The sequence below is a fragment of the Apis cerana genome, linkage group LG3 (assembly GCF_029169275.1).
Source record: "Apis cerana isolate GH-2021 linkage group LG3, AcerK_1.0, whole genome shotgun sequence".
Lineage (NCBI taxonomy): Eukaryota > Metazoa > Arthropoda > Insecta > Hymenoptera > Apidae > Apis > Apis cerana.
In genome coordinates, this window is record NC_083854.1 from 12,936,238 (window position 1) to 12,948,745 (window position 12,508).

General features: G+C 40.4%; 1 protein-coding gene and 1 long non-coding RNA gene across 13 annotated transcripts in view; one reads left to right on the forward strand and one right to left on the reverse strand.

The window, feature by feature from the left end:
• LOC108001070 (protein sickie) overlaps positions 1-12,508 on the reverse strand; it is a 144,796-nt gene that overhangs the window by 68,241 nt on the left and 64,047 nt on the right. For all 9 annotated transcript variants that reach the window (XM_017061897.3, XM_062073127.1, XM_017061895.3 and 6 more), the window contains one exon: positions 7,675-7,838. In XM_017061897.3, coding sequence (XP_016917386.2) covers positions 7,675-7,838 — 164 coding nt within the window. The remainder of the gene's footprint in view (positions 1-7,674; positions 7,839-12,508) is intronic.
• On the forward strand, positions 3,257-7,430 carry LOC108001073 (uncharacterized). Of its 4 annotated transcripts, XR_009829270.1 has the most exons (11): positions 3,258-3,948; positions 4,388-4,605; positions 4,710-4,905; positions 5,020-5,165; positions 5,775-6,146; positions 6,213-6,374; positions 6,441-6,603; positions 6,670-6,794; positions 6,861-7,017; positions 7,084-7,240; positions 7,304-7,430. It is a non-coding gene; the product is annotated as an uncharacterized LOC108001073 (long non-coding RNA). The 4 variants fall into 4 exon arrangements; XR_009829269.1 differs by lacking the exon at positions 6,213-6,374 and having other exon boundaries at positions 3,260-4,605; positions 5,775-5,924; positions 5,991-6,146; XR_009829272.1 differs by lacking the exon at positions 6,213-6,374 and having other exon boundaries at positions 3,257-4,172; positions 5,020-6,146.

Sequence of the window (12,508 nt, forward strand, 5' to 3'; positions counted from 1 at the left end):
TATGGTAAGTACACTGCACTTTAACGCCTCTCTATTACGTATCCGACGCAACACTGTACGTATAATATAATAAAATTTACACGGATTCAAGTTCACTTACCCACACCTCTACTTAAACACACACGTAAACGGCCGTAATAACATTTTTCAATACTCAACGAGAAATCGAGATACGAGTCGAGCAGGATGGAAAATAAAAAAGATCTTGCAGAGGCAAGTGAACTATCGTATCGTGCGTGTAGGTGGAGCTGGAGTAGCCGAGAGATAAGAACAACGTTGCACCCTTGCGGCGCGTGAGAATAGCGACGAATAACCTCGTAATATATATATACTTTTTTTACGAAAAATCGCGATAAACCGCTTACAAGGCGAGCACGCGCAGAAATGGGCGAGTGAAAGGATACCTTGAAGTAAGCAAGTAAACTATTTATACGTGAATGTAACGCGAGATGAAATGAACTGTGCATAGCTCAAACGACAAGTGTACGACAGTTTGTTTCGGTTGGCGCGAATTCGAAAGAATTCGAGGAGAAAGAGAAATTCGCAAATCGCTTACGCACACCGCGTTTCTATTTTCTCTCTTATGACATAAGCTTGTCTACCATCTGTCTTCGACACGTTTCTAAGCAAGCACTTAGTTATCGAACGAAGGAGAAGAGAGGAAGAAACTACGTGCCAATTACGAGAGCAAACTTTTTTCACGATTTAGCGCTCGTTATTCCCTTCGTTTCGAATCATTCGATGAATCCTCTGCTCTCGGTCGGACGTGCAACAAGGAAGAGAATTAAGATTGCTCTCCAACTCGCAGTTGTATTTCTATCCCCGCGCGCCAAGAGAACGCTTCACGCGTGCCGTAATTAAAATCGCAATTAAAAATCACGTTTGGAAGGAATCCTACGTACTCTTATTTCCCGCATTCCGTTCCCAATATCGAGAATTTAAATTTCTTCTCCACACGCAAAATATGCTGTTATTATTTATTTAAAAACGACGTGACAATCTTTTTTCAATTCACAAAAATTCGTGCAACAGAGGATCGATAATAACAAAGATTTTGACATTTTGATTTTTCGTCAAATAAAAAATAAAAGGATAATTAAATCCTCTCGGTTCATTAGCGCGAGGTACGTGGCGCGAAACGTAAGGTTTCGTCCTCTTCCTCCCTCCCCCTTCCCCCCCTACGCGCGATCGAGGGGGACAATTCATTTGAAAAGCTGCGCTTTGAACCGATACACGAGCGAGTATATAGTATTTTTAACTCGGGCGAAGAAGAGGCCGCGAGAGCGAAGGGATATACGGAACGGAGAAAGAAAGATTTAAGAGTGTTAGAGCATCTAATCAGTGGTTCTCTGTGCGTAGTAAAGGATGCGAGTGTGGAGGCAAAGTAAGCGGCAAATATTCCCCCTCTCCTTCCTTTCCAGCTCCCCCCCCCCCTCCCTCCGCGCTATTCGCTCTAACAGGGTGTACGGTGCAATGCGAGAAAAGAGAATACGAAATGAAAAAGGAACGGAACGAGAGAAAGGATATCAAGCGGATCTGGGAAATGAAAAAGCTTGAAGAGTTTTCTTCCTGAAATACGCTTTTTTGAAAAGATTTTATTATAAATTAGCTTAAAAATTTTTGAGAAATTGAAATGAATATTGATCAATGGTAAAATTAAATTATAATTAAATGAGGAAATTTTATAGGAAATATGTAAACATCGGTCGTTAAAATATAGAGAGAGAGAGAGAACCACTGATCCTTGGGTGCTTCGGGGTTAAAGACCGGGTGCAGGTCTTACGTGTGCTCCTCCGCGACTTCAATTTTCTCTTCTCATCTCGTTGTCTCTTTTCCCGTTTCTCCTTCTTTTCACTTCCTTCTCTCGCTATCTTTCAACCCTTTCCATCCCTTATCATCCCTTCCTAGCTCATCTTCCCTTTGTTTAATGGCTCGTATCGACAATCTCTCTCTCTCGCGCGCGGTCCAGAGATATCCGTTTGACAAATTTCTACGAGATTACGTTAAGCTCCAGATATATTCGTTTCGAACGAGATATATATGCGTTTGTACGCTAATCTAAACTCGAAAAGTTTAGGAGAAGAGAAAAAAATACGAATTCTATTTGATCGATCTTTTCTTTGAAGTGGAAAAGTAATTTTATTCGCGACAAAGTAGTTTAATAATAGGAAAGATAAATGGAGAAAGAGACGTTTATTCGAGCGTTCGGATCGACAGATGCAGATGTTTCCACTTTTTTCCCTTTTCTAGCCGAGTTCTTATCGGATTCCTGAGGGATTAGCTGTCGCCGAGATGAGATCACATCATGCCGGAAGAACGTGCAATGCTCGTAATCCTAACCCGTTAACTTTCCACTTCTCTTCGTCAATTTCCATCATACCGTTTTTTCAACGTAAAATGAGGCGATAATCGGGATGATTGAGCTTCTACTTTGATCCCATTTATTTAAAAATACAAATTATCTATTTTTAACCGATCACTCTTTGACTTTCTTTAATATCCAATATTAACGACGTACGTTCGCAAATTTAATTTATTCCGTTCGACGAGGAAAAAATTTCTCCCTCTTAATAGCCTTCGTCCTTTTATCCGTGGCAAATTTCTACGGTGTTATTAAGGGATTCAAAGTAGGCTTGAAACTAAGATCGATAAGCCCCTCCGCGACAGCATTTCATTTCTTCCACTTTTTAATAATCCTTCTTAATATTCTCGCTAATCGAAGTAAATGTCACGAATCGACTAATAGATATTTGCTGCCAACTATAATTATATACTAAATATATATACTATTGTACGATTGTATATAATAATATTTCGTCCCTTATTATTCACAAAATTGTCAAGTCTGTCAAAGATAAAACGCGAGATTGATTAATGACAAAGATATATTATCAGTTGCGAAGAAATAAATTGTCTCGAGGTGACAAAAAAATAAGAACATATATTTCTTTACACGAGTGTCACTAGTCGAATGTTTATTCAGCCAACTTCGTTCTAAACCGTGGTGTTCGGAAAGTAATTTCGTTTCTTTATACGAATATCATTAGTCGAACGTTTATTCAGCCAACTTCGTTCTAAACCGTTCGGAAAGTAATTTCGTTTCTACATATGAATGTCACTAGTCGACCGTTTATCCAGCCAACTTCGTTTTAAACCGTGGTGTTCGAAAAGTAATTTCGTTTCTTCACGCGAGTGTCGCTAGTCGAACGTTTATCCACTTAACTTCGTTCTAAACCGTTCGGAAAGTAATTTCGTTTCTTCACATGAGTATCACTAGTCGACCGTTTATCCAGCCAACTTCGTTTTAAACCGTGGTGTTCGAAAAGTAATTTCGTTTCTTCACGCGAGTGTCGCTAGTCGAACGTTTATTCAGCCAACTTCGTTTTAAACCGTGTTAATATCGTATATTTTGTGAGTTGGCATTTCACGGTTTATTTATAAGAAAAATTCATTCGATTTTGTGCGGTTGCGTTTTTCACACGTGATTTAACAAAGATGCGAAACCGAAAGGAGCATTTTCGGCATATTTTACTTTTTTATTACCGAAAAAGTGAGGAATGCTGTTCAGACAAGAAAAAAGTTGTGAAGTCTCTTGTGAGAAGGTGTATTAAGGATACGCCAGTGTCAAACTGGTTTTCAAAATTTCGTTCCGACAATTTCGACGTTAATGACCACGTTCTGGAAGACCAATCGAAGACAAAATAAAGTCAAACGAAGGGAACCAACGAACAACTCGAGAGATTGCCACGAGATTGAACTTCTCGAATTTCTCGAATTTCTCGATTGTTCGTGATCGCGTGAAACGACTTGGTGTTTCGTTGTCATGAAAAAGAAACAAAATTACTTTTCAAACAACCATATTTCGTAGGAGAGAGAAGAGCGAAACGAAGGGAGCAGCTGCGACTTTTCCACCCTCGAAAAGATGGAAGCAGAGTTGGAAAAAAGATGGTAAGCAGGGGTTCCGGTGCTCGGATACGGAACAGGCAGCGGAAAATTTATCGAGCTCTCGGTGTGGCGGGAGTCAAGCTGCGTGCAGCAACACGCGACTGCGCCACCGACGCCCATCGCTTTATGAAAACGATGATTTCTGGGCAAAGATTTCCCGGAGGGGCCGTGCACGATAATTCGCTTCTCATTCAAATCGACCGCCACTCGATCGATTTCGCTAAAGAGTAAAGTAATAAACGTTTCTCTCATCCTTCTCGATTACAACTTTATAATTATAACTTTTAAACAAACCTTCTCAGACTCGTAATTACGACTCATTTATATTTAAGCGATGAAACAAAAAGACGAAACAAAATTACGCTTTTGTATCCTTAAAAAAAAAAGAAATACCAATTTTTTTCCACTTTTTGAAAACGAGACGATAATTTTTCTTTTCCAGGAAACGTTCACGGAAGTTATCTTATCCCTTAAATCCATCTAAACCCGGCATAAATCAGGACCATGACCTAGACAGCGTACGGGCTGTCGCTACGGATCGTCTAGTATGCGCGGGATGAACGATGGAGGGAGAAAAATGAAAAGAAGAAAAAAAGGAGAAGAGGCTCCTAAAAATAATATCGTAAAACCACGAACCACGATGATGGCTTGTCTACGCGCGTACATATACATATACATACATACATACATATATATATATATATATATATATATACACGTAAGCTTATACGTACGCTTATACATATATTATGAACACGTTATAGGACGTGGAAGTCTATTTCGAACCGAAAGACATTCTGTATCCAGCCGTTCTCGCAACACGCAGCCTTTGATACAGCCACGATATATACGTATATACACGGGAGAGAACTGCATCCCCTTCGATGCCTGCCAGGGGTTCTCAGCCGTGTAAACAAGCGCGGGGTGTAAGCGGATCTTCTCCCCTTCGTGGAAAAACACGTGAGTTTACATCGTCCGCGATGAATATTCCATTTTGACTTGCATCCATCGAGAAACAATTTATTTCTTTTTTCGAGATTTAACAATTTTTTAAAATCTGGCTTTGTTTCGCAGTGGAAAATTTCCGTGGATTCAAACATGCTACTTTTGTTAATCACAAATCTGGGAGCAAGAGGAGAGAATTCGTTCGTGCATCGAGATTGAGAACCGCTGTAAATCGGCGTGCACATCTGGCTACCCTGGAAACGTGGGAGTTGAGAGTAAAGTATAAACTATGGGGTGGCACCCCATCTCGTAGCGGGCTACCTACCACCTCCTCCTCCCACCATAGACGTAGGTAATATCATCGTCCACGCGAGTTGCCAGCCCCGTCTACGCAACTCGTTGCACGAAATAGGGTGACAAAGGTACAGAAATACTAATACAAACGTACAAAACAGAGATACACTGTTGGCGTGGTAGTAGTAGCTAGCCACCACACATTTGGACGAAATAGAACGGGCGAAATGCGCATTTGTGCGAGAGAGGAGGGGGAGGCTCGTGCAAGAGAGGCTATAAATTTAAAGGGGACGCGCAGGGTCGCGCAGTGCCCCATGGAAGCCAGTTTCCATGGTGGTCCAGATCTCTCGTGGCGGCCAGAAACGCGCAAAGGGTTGCTAAAAGCCATTCACGGGACTAATGGCTAATGGGGTGTCCTTAACACGCTGCCGAATCTACTGCGCCGTTTACCTCCCCCTTTGTGCCTTCGAGAGCGAATCCATCCCGAATACCCGAGGAAGAAATTCATTTATTAACCCACCAGTTGCCCTATTTACGAAACGAAACTTGAAGAATAGCTTCTATATAATTCCTCCGATTCTTGTCAACAGATTCTACTGCGCCGTTTACCTTTTGTACCTTCGAGAGCAAATCCATCCCGAATATTCGAAGAAGAAATTCATACGAAACTTGGAGAATAGCATATAAGAGATTCTTCACGGAGGAGAAGAAGAAAGGAGAAGGATAACCACTGAAAGATTGTAGGAGAATATAATATACAATTTATTTTTCTTTTTGATAGTAATTTCTCCTATTCTTGTCAACAGATCCTACTGTGTCATTTTACCTCCTCCTTTGTGCCTTCAAGAGCAAATCCATCAAATATTCGAGGAAGATATTTATATAAAACTTGAAGAATAGCATGTAATGCAGAGATTCTTCACGAAGGACAAGAAGAAAGGAGAAGGATAAACTGAAAGATTGTAGGAGAATATAATATACAATTTATTTTTCTTTTTGATAGTAATTTCTCCTATTCTTGTCAACAGATCCTACTGTGCTCTTTACCTTCCCCTTTGTGCCTTCAAGAGCAAATCCATCAAATATTCGAAGAAGATATTTATATGAAACTTGAAGAATAGCATGTAATGCAGAGATTCTTCACGAAGGACAGGAGAGAAGAAAAGGAGAAGGATAGCCACTGAAAGATGGTAAGAGAATATAATATACAATTTATTTTTCTTCTTGATAGTAATTTCTCCTACTCTTGTCAACAGATCCTACTGTGTCATTTTACCTCCTCCTTTGTGCCTTCAAGAGCAAATCCATCAAATATTCGAGGAAGATATTTATATAAAACTTGAAGAATAGCATGTAATGCAGAGATTCTTCACGAAGGACAGGAGAGAAGAAAAGGAGAAGGATAGCCACTGAAAGATGGTAAGAGAATATAATATACAATTTATTTTTCTTTTTGATAGTAATTTCTCCTATTCTTGTCAACAGATCCTACTGTGCTCTTTACCTTCCCCTTTGTGCCTTCAAGAGCAAATCCATCAAATATTCGAAGAAGATATTTATATGAAACTTGGAGAATAGCATGTAATGCAAAGATTCTTCATTGAAAAATGGTAAGAGAATATAACATACAATTTATTTTTCTTCTTGATAGTAATTTCTCTTATTCTTGTCAACAGATCCTACTGTGCTCATTACCTCCCCCTTTGTGCCTTCAAGAGCAAATCCATCAAATATTCAAAGAAGATATTTATATGAAACTTGGAGAATAGCATGTAATACAGAGATTCTTCACGAAGGACAAGAAGAAAGGAGAAGGATAGCCAGTGAAAGATTGTAGGAGAATATAACATACAATTTATTTTTCTTCTTGATAGTAATTTCTCCTATTCTTGTCAACAGATCCTACTGTGCTCTTTACCTCCTCCTTTGTGCCTTCAAGAGCAAATCCATCCAATATTCGAAGAAGATATTCATACAAAACTTGTAGAATAGCATGTAATGCAGAGATTCTTCACGGAGGAGAAGAAGAAAGGAGAAGGATAGCCAGTGAAAGATGGTAAGAGAATATAACATACAATTTATTTTTCTTCTTGATAATAATTTCTCCGATTATCAACAGATAAATATTGAGGATTAAATAGGGTCCAGGCCAAGCGGTTGTTTCTCTGTCAACCCTCTGTCAATCTTCCCCTTCCGGAATCGAAGAAATCTCACCGCAATTTTGAAGCATCCACTCGGGTTGAATACATAAATTACGCGTGGATAACGTTTGCGACCGCTATAACTCTGCCGGGGGATCTATAAATATCCCGCCAACTCCTTCCAACAAGTTATGGAACGTATGGATTAGGTCAACACCTATTACCGTATAATGTGAAACAAATGTTAAAACAATGAGAACCGTTAATAAGTGTACTTCGTTTCTATAAATAATTGTAAGATCGATTATTGTTAAGATTTGGAGGCGAGATTGGAGAGGAGGAAACTTACCGAGTTGCGTCTGATGCGTGGGCGTAGGAGCCGGCCTAACCTTGTCCGGCGGACACCTCCTGGTCGCAGCTACGGTGGCTGGCAAGGGTATGCTCGTGCTTCCAGCGCCAGGACCGCCACCTGCACCCCCGACTGCCGACTGCTTGTTGTACGGCGACGGCAATCTGGATGGATCGAAGAAACAGATTTAGAAAGTCACTCGTTACTCTTATCGTTAACGCCCTCTTTCGTTTCTTATTTAAAAAAATTCAATCCGAATCAACCACGATGTCCTCTATTTTCAAAAAGAAAAGGTTTATTTTACAAAGAGTTAGTCTTCACCAAATTCACGAAATTTCATACGAAATAGGGATGAAACGATCCGGTAATTGTATTAATTAATTCCCTTTCTTTCTCTCCGTTTCTCTCCCCGTTCATCGAGTAATAATAATCTCGGCTGCATCGCGTAAGAAGTAGTAGCGCGAGAGAAATCGAGAAGCGATAAACTCGTCAAAGGCGAATGGAAATTCTCGATCCGTGTTTAGTTTCGGAAAGCGATTGGATCGCATAGCAAAATCGGGGGAAAAAAGCGGAAAGTGAGAGGGCAAACGCGAGAGAAATAAAAGGAAGAAAACTCGACGAGGGCGTTAACGCGCCGGCCAAAGAAAACGCTGGTGAACGAAAACACGAGGAGGGAGAGAGAGCCTCGTTGGTGGTCGTTTCGAGCGCGATTCCTTTTTTCTTCTCGTTGCAGCGAAATCTCTCTTTCGTCGATTTGTTATCCGAGTGATTTTTAATAATCGAGAAATATCTGGAATTATTTTCCCTGTTTCTTTCTCTACGTAATATGGCATAGTAGAGAAAAATACGTAGAAAGTTTTAGAAAAATATATATTGAGGACATATATATCCGGAAATGAATTAAAAAAAAAGAAAAAAGAATTGTATTTTAATCAAATTAAACGTGAAAGAAACGTGGCGAATGAGCGTAATAGATTTCACGGCGAATAAATCTGGGAATGAAAATAAGACTGAACGACGTAGCCAAGGGTAAAACCCATGAGACGCGTCACACTCGTGAAACGCGAGAAGAAATGCGAGATAACTCGTGAAATCTACCGAGTTTCCCTAACAATCCTAACCTAACGTGTCGCGTCACCGAAGAATGGTAAATATTTGGCTTAAACGATGACGTCGGTATCTGGATACTCGAAGAAGCTCCTCTCTTTTCTCCCGCACACTTTTGTCGATGAATCAACCAATGAAAGCATCGCTTTCCTAGAAACGACCAAGGCTAAGAGAATTATTCTCGTTTTGGGATGTTTCGATCGATACGTCAGGATACGCGGAAATATCTATTCCTGTATTCTTTTTCCCTCGAAACACTGGTTTTAAATAAAACGAGGAGTAAGGATTTTTAATACTTTACGAATCTTGATAAGTGAAATGCTACTATTATTTGTATACGTTTGAACCGATGAATATGCACGCCTCTATTTCGCATGTTGCCCGATTATTTTCAAGCCTAAGGGTAAAATGTAGGAACAAGACGCGTTAATGGGCTGACCTCCTTTTACGACTCGAATAAAAATTTTCAATGGTGCGGTGGTTATAGGCGCATTATAACGCGTAAAGAACGGCGAGACGTTTATTGGAGGCGAACTGTACCCGTGCCGATAAGCAAGGCGCATCCTCGTGTCCCCCTCGGGATGTACGAGGATACGAGACTCGTGTCGACTGGACGATATTGATCGTAAGAATTGATACAAGACCGGTTATTCTGTTTAAAAACGAATCATCTACCCACACGCTGCTCGTAGATAAGGTAGAATTGCGAGTACGGAATCGTACGTTTTATTTTTAATATCGAATTAGATGGTTTTGCTCGGTTTAATCGCACGAGTACAAAGATAAAAAAAAAAAAAAAAGAAGCGAGATGGAAAACGAGTAAATACTTGTTTCTTTGTTTTGTAAGTATATAATCTTTATCCTCTATTTTTATCCGCTGACGCGAAATTTATTTTTCTCTCGTTTCGCTATTCACTCGAAGAGAATAAGATACAGGCTTATATTTTCCGCGGTGTTTAAAATACTTACTCCTGTACTAGAGTTAATGGTGTCTACCTATATCCGAGGAAAGAATAATTACACCTTTCATTTCGCGTAAAAATTTTCCAAAGAAATTTATTTACCGGTCTTTATATACCTACTTGTGCAAGTGGGTATATAAATTAAATTCTTTATTTTCTCTTCACTGTCGTAATTATTATTTAACGGATACGACGCGATTTTTTTTCTTGCGATTAGAGATTCGTTCAAACGGATATTTTTCAAATTTAGTAGTTTAAAGGAAATATCGTTTCACCTAAGAATGTTTTTTTTTTCAACTGTACCAATCCGTATACCGTGGAAGAGAAATGGTGGTCCATAAAAATTTACGAGCTTTTCTCCTTTGTCGATTCGTTCGTTCACGCAGCGGCGTGCGAGATCCGTCCGAGTCGTGGCGATACATCGATGGTAATAGATCGTAGGATAAAAAAAGAGGAAGAGAAAAAAAAATTGAAATGTTTTCCCGCGACGATACATTGACGTCGCGCGGAAGAAAAAATCATTTCAATCTTAGGAAGAAACCTGCCAGTAGAGAACGTTTCGGCGATATTTACGAGGGTAATATCAGGAATTAATGTTCTCGGTCGGTGTTGCGAACAGCAGCGCCATCGGTATCGCGTTTTGCAATTTCTGTCGACTTCTCTGCAACCAGCCGACATATTAATATGGCAAGATATGACGTGCTTTGACTGTAAACACCGTCTTTACGACGCCTTTGTCCCTCGTTCGTAGGCAAGAGGTGTTTCTTCGAATGGTTGCACGCTATCGAAGATATTATTAAGCTTTGAACATCAAGGATGAGGCGTTAAGGGTGTGAAACTTCTAAGCTTACGCTTGTAAAGTACCATCCTTTTTGCGGGATCCCGTTTCACGGTTCAATGTCGTAAACTTAACGAGATAGAATACCGCTCCCTAAGAAACTCAGAATCGAGTTTCACGGCCAAAATTAACGCGGTTGGGATTCGAATTCGATCGGAATCTTTTGTGGTAGGTAAAAATCTTTCGTCCGCTTATTTACTTTTTAATTTTAAATAAAATTAACAACGATAGCGATGCGTGAATTGTTATTTGTTTCGATTCGAATCGAAATACGAAACAATAATAAGGGTGAATCATCGCACGGTTAAACGAAAGCTATTAATTATAAGACTTGTTATCGAATCGATGTATCGGTCTTCTAGTTGTACGAGTGTTATTAACTCGAATGATGGATCACGTTGCAAGAATTTCATATGCAAAACGCGTGTTCGGTTACGCACACACGCGTGTTGATCGTGTCTCGTGCACTCGTGATACGGACACGTCGTGGAGACAATTAATGCAGACACAGGCATGCAGGTATATATATATATGCACGGCAAAGGAGATTCTGTTAATTACTCAAGCCTCTGGTTTCCATATCCGTTGGGAGGCCCTCGAGGATCGATATCCGATTTCTCCTCCCTGCCATTTCGACCGCACGCTTCCCAAAACTGACATTGCTACGATTCTTCCATCGACACGATGCGCACGATCGAATCTCCTTTTCGACGATAACTTTAACTAAACTTTACACCGTCGAGCACATATACAGTGCGAACAGAGATACGTAGAATATTATTTTAACAAATTGTTGTTAAAGCGAATCTATTCGATCGTATCGATTCATTGAGCGGCAAAAAGGATGCACGAAAAAAAATATTTTCGCCCCAGATAATATTACAACAATAACCCAACTGATGATAACGGTATCGTAATGACGGTAACGATAGCGTTCTATAGACGAACGACTCGAGTTCCGGTCTACATAAAATCACCGTTTCCCGTTAACGAGATCGCCTAGATTTCCTAAAGTCATTCATCGAAATACACGCTTCGAAAAAAAAGGAAACAATACCCTATACCGAATCGTTCGAAGGATTAAAAAATCTAATTTCGAATTAGTTTAAAATCGTCTTATCGTAAAGAAAAAAGAAGAAAAAAAAATCGCGAGAAATATTCTGCTTGGCAAGGAAGGCAGTGTTTCGAGATAATCCACGGAGATCGAATAGAGCTAGGTTATGGTCGGTTCGTAAAGAGAGGAAGAAAAAATGAGGATCGTTAGCTCGTTAACGGCGATAAATAACAGAGTTGGACGGTGGAGCAACGCGTAAAATTACGGTTTTACCTGAACGAGACGAGAACGATCGTCTGAGAGGCGTAGCCGAGTCGTGAGGCGAGTTCGTGAAAGCGCGAACGACGCGGCGCGCGACCCCACCTCGGGACCCGGATCGCGTGTCTTCGTGGCTAGATCTAATTGGCCGGACGATCGGGAAAAAATTGGCGCGGACCGAGCCGCTAAGTTTCGAAGCAATTAGAAGGAATGTCGCCGGGTGGCGCGGCGTGGCGATAGGGATCTCTACTTTTTACCTAACCCTGTGTACACACGGTTGAGCACAAGTGCCGTTACCAACTTCCCCCACCCCCTGCGCGTGACTTAACTATATCGAACCACGCCGCGTCCGTTTTGCGCATAGTTGTGCATCTCGCGCGGATAACCGTATAGGATATATAGTTCGCTCGACCAATCCGCGTGCACTTTAGTTGTTGCGCGTTCAAAAAGTAACTGGTTAAAAACCTCGAATAAAATTAGTTTAAGCAATCACTCGTTAAAGAGTGATTATAGATGATCCGCTACATTTTTGAACGATAAATAATCGAAATAGCTTCGACTGTTAAATTTTCCCCATCACTGTTGGGAACAGATGCAATGAATCGTCGTTTGATG